Source organism: Schistocerca piceifrons, chromosome 7 (assembly GCF_021461385.2).
Source record: "Schistocerca piceifrons isolate TAMUIC-IGC-003096 chromosome 7, iqSchPice1.1, whole genome shotgun sequence".
Taxonomy (NCBI): Eukaryota; Metazoa; Arthropoda; class Insecta; order Orthoptera; family Acrididae; genus Schistocerca; species Schistocerca piceifrons.
This window is the reverse complement of record NC_060144.1, coordinates 405,198,600-405,209,346: the sequence shown is the minus strand read 5'-3', so window position 1 is coordinate 405,209,346 and position 10,747 is coordinate 405,198,600. Positions and strand designations below refer to the sequence as shown.

Sequence of the window (10,747 nt, the reverse complement as noted above, 5' to 3'; positions counted from 1 at the left end):
CAGTTATTACACAACATGGATTTCTGGCTACAATCATACTGTAAAATTTGATACCATGCAGAATGGGTTGTCTATCCCAGCCTGTGATTTACTTAATTGGATTCTCAGTATTTTGTTACTTGTCTGTCCTCTGAAACTGCCTTTCTGAGATTGAAAAGCACCTCTACTCTCAAGCTCATTGATATGATATACAAATACCATGAAGGTGAATTACTGAAAAATAAAGTTTAAGTAAATTCTCACTGAAACAATTAAATCATCATCATGTGATTTGGATGTCTTACATTTTCATTCAGAAACAAGATTAATTTTCTTTACAAGTAACAAATATAAAGCACTCCGTCTTCAGGCCACAAGTGGCCCATCAGTACCATCTGACCGCCGTGTCATCCTCAGTGGAGGATGCGGATAGGAGGGGCATGTGGTCAGCACACCGCTCTCCCAGTCGTTGTGATGGTTTTCTTTGACCGGAGCCGCTACTATTTGCTCGAGTAGCTCCTCAATTGGCATCACGAGGCTGAGTGCACCCCGAAAAATGGCAACAGTGCATGGCGGCCTCGATGGTCACTCATCCAAGTGCCAGCCATGCCCGACTGCACTTAACTTTGGTGATCTCACGGGAACCGGTGTATCCGCTGCGGCATGGCCATTGCCAAGTAGCAAATATGCTTACATGAAATTGTATTAAAGCTGAACAGTATTTGACAACTGAACATGAACAAGTTTCAATCTCAAGTATATCGCTTTATTTTGGTTCTGGGTGAGGAAAGCCTGAAAACAGGGAATACATAAAAAAACATATAAATCTTCACATAATTACAAAGAAAATGAGATTTTTCCAATTACACAGGCTTATGAAAAGAGCGTAGGATTGCAAATACACAAAACTAAAATTTACAACTGTTAAATTATAAATATAATTCTTATCCGAGGATATATATCTTTATAATAATATTAATATTTAGACACAATGCTAGAGTTTTGATCACACTCATGATGACAATATTTCTGCATTATAACATTCAGGACACATATAAAATATAGTCATATACATATATACATACATATACGTTGTGTAAACACATAAATGCATACGAATCTCTATCTCAAATCAGGTTTCATTTTAAAATAAATTTTAAGGACAGTATACTGAATTTTATTAACATCATTGCATGTTATAGAAAATGGTATGCAGCTCTGAAACTATTGTGTAAAATGAAGAGGAAAATTATATATGAGCACATGTGTTTCAAAAACATCCAAAGTCAGACATGCAGATATAGATTCAGTTTCTGTGATGCTGTCAACTTACACATTAATACTGATTGACAAGTTTGAAATAAATTATACGATTTAACTGGAAGAATCGAAGGAAAACAATTGCACACTTATGTAGCACTCATGTGTTCAGTATTACTTTACTTTCTGTTACAATATATCTCAAACAAAACAACAGTTTCAAATATACATGCTTCACACATTCATTCAGTAACTGCAAGCAAATTACCTATTTTCACAATACATAAGTTACAAAAAATCTGACGCACAAATAGTTCTTTTTTGGCTGTATACTTCAGTACAAACGAATAAGACATGTTTTGCTCCTACTAAAATACTATCAACTGTTCACTATTACTTTCTTGCAAATTTCCCCAACTCTCAATAACTGGCTGCTGCCATAATATGCAAGTTTATTAGTTCCCATGTATACAACAGGACTCAAACTGTCACTTGGCACTTGAGCGTCAAATATAAATGCGCACATAAAATACACAAACTGATCCACAATGGTGTAAATTACAAATATGATGGGGAATGTTGAGTTGCTCCTGTTGAAAAATGAAAATTAAATCACTTTAGAATGCTGTACTTATATCACACACACACACACACACACACACACACACACACACACACACACACACTGCACCTAAAAAGTGTGTGCAAGAATAATTCCAATGTTTTTTCAATTAGTTGAAAATATAATTTGATACACTATGCTTAAATGAGAATAATATTTTCTGTAACAATGGATTAACACTAAATTATTTCCCTAAAATTAGGCAAAACATACTAAACAGTTGTTGAGAAAATGAATCAAACTGTGATTAAATTTAATTAACTTGAGGTAAGTTAACTGGTCAAATGTGGAGAAACAAGCAGGGTAGAATAGAAAAGTCTAAACCACTATGCCTTTTTATGCAGAAATGGTATTTATATCCATTATCAATACTATTACTAGAATAAGAAAAGCTGAAGATGCAGTGAGCAATGAGTGTAATGAATCCATACCTGAAAAGCTTGGGAGCAGTTAATCATGAATAGCTGTTGACATTACTATACTTACCAAGTACACGAGTAGTATAAGAATGTGTTTGATATAAAATTTAATGTTTTAATAACAAATATATCATTTTATATTATTAGACAGAAGTAGATTAAAAAAATAATTTGGAAATTTATGTAGTTAAATTTTGTGGTTGAATACCATGCCTGTCACCATAGCATCAGTTAATTAACTTACAGGAGAAAAAACATGTGTGCATCTGTTTGTGAAATGTGCAAACTCTGATTTGTGTGTTACTATATTTGAACTGCGTATAATATTTTCTTAGAAAGAGATTGGGAACCAGCCTGGCATTGTCAAATTGAGAAGGGGACCCACCTAAAAACCACGCAGGTGCTGGTGAGTGTACCCAATCGACAATCATTAATACAGCGCACAAACTAGTTCTGGGTCACCACCTAGTCTTGTAAGAGATAGGTCACACATGAAAGTAGCCATATTAAAATTAAATTTGAGGTGGTCAGCAACTGTCTTATGGGATTTATAAAATTCCAAACTTTTCTTTCTCCTATCTCCAAAATTTTTAGGCATGAAGCATTCAAGCAGTTTAGTTTCAGTTTTACAGATCCACACATTATTATTACTTTAAAGCGAGTAGTAAATGCTCCTATCAATAATTATGTTTCTGCTGATTGTGGAAATTTGTTTATGTAGTGAATTGTCACCTCTAATAAAAAAAAAATTGGTATAATTAGTTTATATCATTCTGTAGTTTATACATTATGAGTGAAAAACATTACTTACACAATATGGGAGTAAGTAATCCATTTCTGTCACACTGAATAGATAAGTTTATACTGGACTTCATTAATTTTCCCTTTTTTGGATGCATAAACATCAGTCATTGTTTGGCTTCTGATACCCCTTTCTTATGTCAAAGTTAAAAGTCTGGCATACTTAAGTATATATAATACTATCTTCTGTATGCCCTGTCTTACTGGTTTACTCCAAAGTACATGATTAAATATTCTCTTATATGTCCGTTTCTTTAGAGTTTCTTCTTTTTTTTCTGGCATGGTTTAGTTTGAGATTTTTGTTAACTTTTCTTTCATATTAGTAAACCTCTTAACAAGAAATGTTGTAGTAGTTGATTTTTTGCTTCCTTTTCTTCACACCTGTTGATCTTCTCTAATGTCTATATAAAATTTCCGAGGTTGAGTTTTTAAGTCGTTTATATGCCACTAAATTATTTAAAATGTGAACAGAAAAGTGGGCCCTTATTTAGACATTAAGCCAATCTCACCACACAGTGGGGTTGTCCAACTCGAACCTTTCAGGCAATATCTTTGAGATAAATATTTATCTCAATATGGTCACTCGAACGACTCATTCATTTGAAACACACAAGTTTCATGCAAATTCTGTTTTTCATTTCAATTTTATGTACACACACACACACACACACACACACACACACACACGAGACCACTGTCTCTGGCTGCTGAGGCCAGACTGCAAGCAACTGCACATTATGAGAGAAGCAGTAAGCAGTGCGGGTAAGGACGAGGCTGGGGCAGGGAGGGGGAGGAATAGTAGGGTAGGTGTGGGGGATGGTAAGTCTTGCTTGCAAGAGCACACAGGGACGAGGTGGAGAGAAGGTAAGGCAGCTAGGTGCCGTTGGTAGGTTAAACAGAGGGGGGGAGGGGTCAGGAAGGAGAGAAGAAAAAAAGGCTGTGGGTACATTGGAGGAATAGTAGGGCGTGTAGTGCGTGAGTGGGAACAGGGAAGGGAGCAGGTGGCTGAAGAACAAAGACTAATGAAAGTTGAGGCCAGAGGGATTATGTGAACATAGGACGTATCACAGAGAGAGTTCCCACTTGCGCAATTCAGAAAAGCTAGTGTTGTCAGGAAGGATCCAGAGGGCACAGTTTATGAGCCAGTCATTGAAATGAAGAATGTTGTGTTGGCCAGCAGCTCAGCAACTGGGTGATCTAGCCCTTTCCTAGCCACAATTTGTCGGTAGACATTCATGTGGACAGACAACTTGTTGGTTGTCATGCCCACGTAGAATGCAGCACAGTGGTTGCAGCTTAGCTTGTAGACCACTTGACTCGTTTCACAGGTAGCCCTGCCTTTGATGATAGGATAAATGATGCTTGTGATCAGAGTTGAATAAAGGTGGTGCGAGAATGTTTAGGTCTGGTCTTGTATCTAGTTCTGTTAAAGGGATACTAGCCATGAGGCACGGGGCTGGGAGTGATGTTACGTGGGGATGGACGAGGATATTGTGTAGATATGGTGGGCGGTCAATACCACTGTGGGAGGGGTGGGAATGATAGTGGGTAGGGCATTCCTCATTTCAGGGCATGATAAGAGGTATTTGAAATACTGGTGGATAATGTGATTCAGTTGCTCCAATCCTTGTTGATACTGACCCACAAGTAGAATGCTCCTCTGTGGCTGGATGGTGGGACTTTGGGAGGTGGTGGGTGACTGGAAAGATAAAAGACATGCGAGATCCATTTCTGTACAATGTTGGAAGGATAATTACAGTCTATAAAGGCATCAGTGAAACTCTTGATATATTTCAAGTGGGACTGCTTGTCACTATAGATATGATGGTCACGGATGGCTAGGCTGTACAGTAGGGATTTTATGGCAAGGAATGGATGGCAGCTGTCGAAGTGGAGGTATTGCTGGTGGTTTGTAGCTTTGATATGGATGTACCCCTTGAGAGAATCTCTGCTCTTGTAGACCAACATCTTCAGCCTATTACCTGCAACCTACCCTCCCATGTAAAAGATACCACTGATCTTCCACAGTTCCTGTTCCTTTATCACATGGTGCCCTGCTCATCACTATTGACGCCATCTCCCTTTACACTGACATCCCTAATAACCATGGTCCTGCCCTATTGAACACTACCTTTCCTACCAGACAGATTCCAAACCTATGATTTCCTTTGTGGTCATCATAGCCAACTATATACACAACCACAATTACTTCCCCTTTGAAGCTGTGAACTACCAACAAGTCTGGAGTATGGCAATGAGCACCTGTAGGGAGGGCACCATCGTATGCCAGTGTATTCATGGCCATCTAAGGGAGTCCTTCCTAACCACCCAGAATCACAAATTCCTCATGTGGTTCAGAGTCACTGCTAACATCTTCGTGATCTGGATCGAGGGTGAGGACACCATATCCACATTCCTTCAAAACCTCTACACTTTCTACCCCATTCACTTCACCTGGTACTCCCAACCCAGCAAGCCACCTTCTCACAAGCTGACATCCACCTCACCTCAAAGGGGCTACACTGGTACATCTGTCCGTATCAAACCTACTTACCAGCAGCAATACCTTCACTTCGACAGCTGCCACCCATTCCATATGAATAAGTCTCTTCCATATAGCCTAGCCACCTGTGGCCATTACACCTGTAGTGACGAGCAGTCCCTCTTTAAATATACTAAGGGCCTCACGGATGCCTTCACAAACCGTAATTACCCTCACAATGATGAACAGAAACAAATCTCCTGTGCCTCATCTTTCGAGTCACCCACCCCTCCCAAAGTCCCACCATCCAGTCACAGAGTAGCATTCTGATTGTGACTCAGTACCAACCACGATTAGAGCAACCGAATCACATTCTCTGCCAGGGTTTCGACTACCTCTTGTCATGCCTGAAATGAGGAATGTCCTCCCACAATGTTATTCTGCTGCCCACTGAACTTACACAATACCCTTGTCCATTCCCACACAACCCCGCTCCCAACCCTTTGCCTCAGGGCTCACATCCCTGTGATAGAACTAGATGCAAGACCTGTCCCATACATCCTCCCACCACCACCACCACCACCACCACCACCATCACCACCACCACCTACTTCAGTCCAGTCACAAGCATCACCTATCCCATCATCAAAGGCAGGGCAGCTACCTGTGAAACCAGTCATGCAATCTACAAACTAAGCTGCTACTATTCTGCTGTGTTCTAGCTGAGCATGGCAACCAACAAGCTATTTGTCCACATGAATGGCTATCAACAAGCTGTGGTTAGGAAATGGCTGGACCATCCAGTTGCCGAGTATGCTGCTAGACACAACATTCTTCATTTCGATGATTGTGTGTCATCTGGAACCTTCCTACCTACACCAGCTTTTCTGAATTGTGCAATAAACTGTATGTTTCCGTATCCCTTCTACTTCTACTTCTACATCTACATCCATACTCCGCAAGCCACCTGACGGTGTGTGGCGGAGGGTACCCTGAGTACCTCTATCGGTTCTCCCTTCTATTCCAGTCTCGTATTGTTCGTGGAAAGGATTGTCGGTATGCTTCTGTGTGGGCTCTAATCTCTCTGATTTTATCCTCATGGTCTCTTTGTGAGATATACGTAGGAGGGAGCAACGTACTGCTTGACTCTTCGGTGAAGGTATGTTCTGGAAACTTGAACAAAAGCCCGTACCGAGCTACTGAGTGTCTCTCCTGCAGAGTCTTCCACTGGAGTTTATCTATCATCTCCGTAACGCTTTCGCGATTACTAAATGATCCTGTAACTAAGTGCGCTGCTCTCTATCTAAATCAACCCTATCTGGTTCGGATCCCACACTGCTGAGCAGTATTCAAGCAGTGGGCGAACAAGCGTACTGTAACCTACTTCCTTTGTTTTCGGATTGCATTTCCTTAGGATTCTTCCAATGAATCTCAGTCTGGCATCTGCTTTACCGATGATCAACTTTATATGATCATTCCATTTTAAAATCATTCCTAATGCGTACTCCCAGGTAATTTATGGAATTAACTGCTTCCAGTTGCTGACCTGCTATTTCGGCCTCAACCTTTGTTAGTCATTGTCCTTCAGCTACCTATCCACTTCCCTATTCACAATCTAGCACTACACACCCTTCTATTCCACCAGCGCACCCACGGACTTTTTACTTCTCTCCTTTTGTGCAACCCCCTCCTCCCGCCCTCCTCCTAACCTACCACCAGCACGTAGCTGCCATACACTCTGTCTACTTCATCACTGTACGCTCCCAAAAGTAGAATTTTGTTGTCCCACACCCCTACCCTGCTATCCCTCCTCCTCCCTGTCCCAGCCTCCTCCTTACCCCCACCATCCAGACTTCTTCTCTATTTGTGTGTGTGTGTGTGTGCGTGTGTGCGCGCGCGCATGCGATCTAATTCAGAAGAAGAACTTTTGGCCCAAAGATTACTCGTTTAGCAGTCTCTTTGTTGTGCCTGTCTGTGACTCAATGTTTCCACTATATGGTGAGGAGCATCTATTCTTTTCATAATTTTGTCATTATTCCATCCTGGATTTTCCATTGTTTAACCTGTTAACTATATATATGTTTTTAGGTTATAGTCATATAATTTCATGGCCAGTCCACGATTAGCTAGTCTCGAGAGCAGCAGTTTTGTTTCAGTATCACAATACCAAGTCATTAACTAGTGTGATGATGTGCTAAGTGCTCTTACAAGGAGAGGTATCCAGAGGTGGGATCAACTTTTTGAAACTAAATATATGGTGATGAAGGTTAAGATCCTAGACATCACATCCTGCGGCCACTCACCTTGGTGAGCCCTCATTTGCGAATAATTTCCGAAAAAAATTTTGGAATTTTGTGTGGTGCCCAGTAACATTAAAAAAATTGACATACATGATCTGGTTGCATGGTGCAATGGACAGAATATCCTCATGTGCAAGAGGGTGTGGGTTCTAACCTCGTTGGGTGGTTATTTTTGTGTTAAAATCTTTTTTGAAATGACTTTGATCATTATTTTTATTCAGTGAATTGGTTAAAATATAATTTCTTGTTTCTACTACTTTGTTAAACTGTTTTAATCACTGTATGAGCACTTTTCATTTTTTCTTTATATCATTGTTTTTCCAACTGGAACTTTTGTGAATATGAATTTAATGCCCCCACAAACCATGGACTTGCCATTGTTGGGGAGGCTTGTGAGTACCTGGGATACAGATAGCCGTACCGTAGGTGCAACTGCAAAGGAGGAGTATCTATTGAGAGGGAAGAATGTGTGGTTTCTGAAGAGGGGCAGCAGTCTTCTCAATAGCTGCAGGGGCAACAGTCTGGATGATTGATTAATCTGCCCTAGTAACATCAACCAAAATGCCCTAGCTGTGCTGATACTGCAAATGGCTTAAAGCAAGAGGAAACTACAGCCCATTCAGCTCTACTGCTTTGTTAAATACGATGGCATCCTCTTCTGTAAAATATTCCCGAGATAAAATAGTCCACCAATCTGATCTCTGGGCAGGCGCTATTCAGATGGATGTCGTTATCATGAGAAACAAAACTGCCATTCCACGTATCAGAGCACGGAATGTCATCCTCAATCGAGCACATAGGTTAGAAAATTTAAAAAAGGAAATGGATAGGTTAATGTTAGATAAGTGAAATTTGGTGACCAGAGGAACAGGACTTCTAGTCAGGTGAATACAAGGTCGTAAATACAAAATCAAATAAGGGTAATGCAGGAGTAGGTTTAATAATAAGTAAAAAAATAGGAGCACGGGTCAGTTACTATGAATAGCATAGTGAACACATTATTGTAGCCAAGATAGATACGAAGCACACACCCTCCACAATAGTGCAAGTTTATATGCCAACTAGCTCCACAAATGGGGAAGAGATTTAAGAAATGTATTATGAGATAAAAGAAATTATTCAGATAGTTAAGAAACATGGAAATTTAATAGTCATGAGGGGCTGGAATTTGATAGTAAGAAAAAGAAGAGAAGAAAAGGTAATAGGTGAATATTGAATGGGGGAAAGGAATGAAAGAGAAAGCCGCCTGGTAGAATTTTGCACAGAGCATAATTTAATCATAGCTAACACATGGTTTAAGACTCATGAGAGAAGGTTGTGTATGTGGAAGAGACTTGAAGGCACCGGAAGATTTCAGTTTGATTATATAATGGTTTGATAGAAATTTAGGAACCAGATTTTAAAATGTAAGTCATTTCCAAGGGCAGAAGTGGACTCTGACCACAATTTATTGTTTATGAACTGCAGACTAGCACTGAAGTAATTGCAAAAAGGCAGGAATTTAAGGAGCTGGATCTGGATAAACTGAAAGAAGGTTGTAGAAGATTTCAGAGAGAGCATTAGGAATCGATTGACAAGAATAGGGGAGAGCAATACAATAGAAGAAGAATGGGTAGCTTTGAGAGGTGAAATAGTGAAGGTAGCAGAGGATCACGTAGGTAAAAAGATGAGGGTTAATAGAAATCCTTGGGTAACAGACGAGATATTGAATTTAATTGATGAAAGGAGAAAATATAAAAATGCACTAAATGAACTAGGCAAAATGGAATACAAATGCCTAAAAAATGAGATTGACAGTAAGTGCAACATGGCAAAACAGGGATACCTAGAGGACAAATTTCAGAATGCAGAAATATACATCACTAGGGGTTAAGATAGGTGCCACCTACAGGAAAATTAGAGAGACCTTTGGAGAAAAAAACAACCATCTGTATGAACATCAGGAGCTCAGATCGAAAACCTGTCCTAGCAAAGAAGGGAAAGCAGAAAGGTCGAAGAAGTATAGAGAGAGTCTATACAAGGGAGATGTACTTGAGGAAAATATTATGGAAATGGAAGAGGACATAAATGAAGATGAAATGGGAGATACAATGCTGCGAGAAGAATTTGACAGAGCACTGAAAGGAAAGTGGTGCAGACAGGTGTGAAAATTACCGAACTATCAGTTGCACAAAAGGAGAGAAGTAAAAAGTCCGTGGGTGCGCTGGTGGAATAGAAGGGTGTGTAGTGCTAGATTGTGAATAGGGAAGTGGATAGGTAGCTGAAGGACAATGACTAACAAAGGTTGAGGCCGAAATAGCAGGTCAGCAACTGGAAGCAGTTAATTCCATAAATTACCTGGGAGTACGCATTAGGAATGATTTTAAAATGGAACGATCATATAAAGTTGATCATCGGTAAAGCAGATGCCAGACTGAGATTCATTGGAAGAATACTTTACAGAAGGATGGAAAAACACGAGAAACTGACTCAGGGAAGAATAGTTTGGATTCTGGAGAAATGTAGGAACACATGAAGCAATACTGATCCTACGACTTCTCATAGGTGGGTTTCAGGAAAGTCAAACCTATGTTTATAGTATTTGTAGACTGAGAGAAAACTTTTGACAATGTTGACTGGAATGCTCTTTTTCAAATTCTAAAGGTGTTGTTGTTGTGGTCTTCAGTCCTGAGACTGGTTTGATGCAGCTCTCCATGCTACTCTATCCTGTGCAAGCTTCTTCATCTCCCAGTACCTACTGCAGCCTACATCATCCTGAATCTGCTTAGTGTATTCATCTCTTAGTCTCCCTCTTCGATTTTTACCCTCCACGCTGCCCTCCAATGCTAAATTTGTGATTCCTTGATGCCTCAAAACATGTCCTACCAACCGATCCCTTCTTCTA

The 10,747-nt window shown here is 40.0% G+C and overlaps 1 protein-coding gene across 2 annotated transcripts in view; it reads right to left on the bottom strand.

Moving 5' to 3' along the window:
• Positions 1–729: 729 nt before the first annotated feature.
• Positions 730–10,747, bottom strand: part of LOC124804750 (ubinuclein-1) — a 353,676-nt gene continuing 343,658 nt past the window's right edge. For both annotated transcript variants that reach the window (XM_047265054.1, XM_047265055.1), the window contains one exon: positions 730–1,829. In XM_047265054.1, the coding sequence (XP_047121010.1) occupies positions 1,798–1,829 (32 nt within the window). In that variant the 3' untranslated portion in view covers positions 730–1,797. The remainder of the gene's footprint in view (positions 1,830–10,747) is intronic.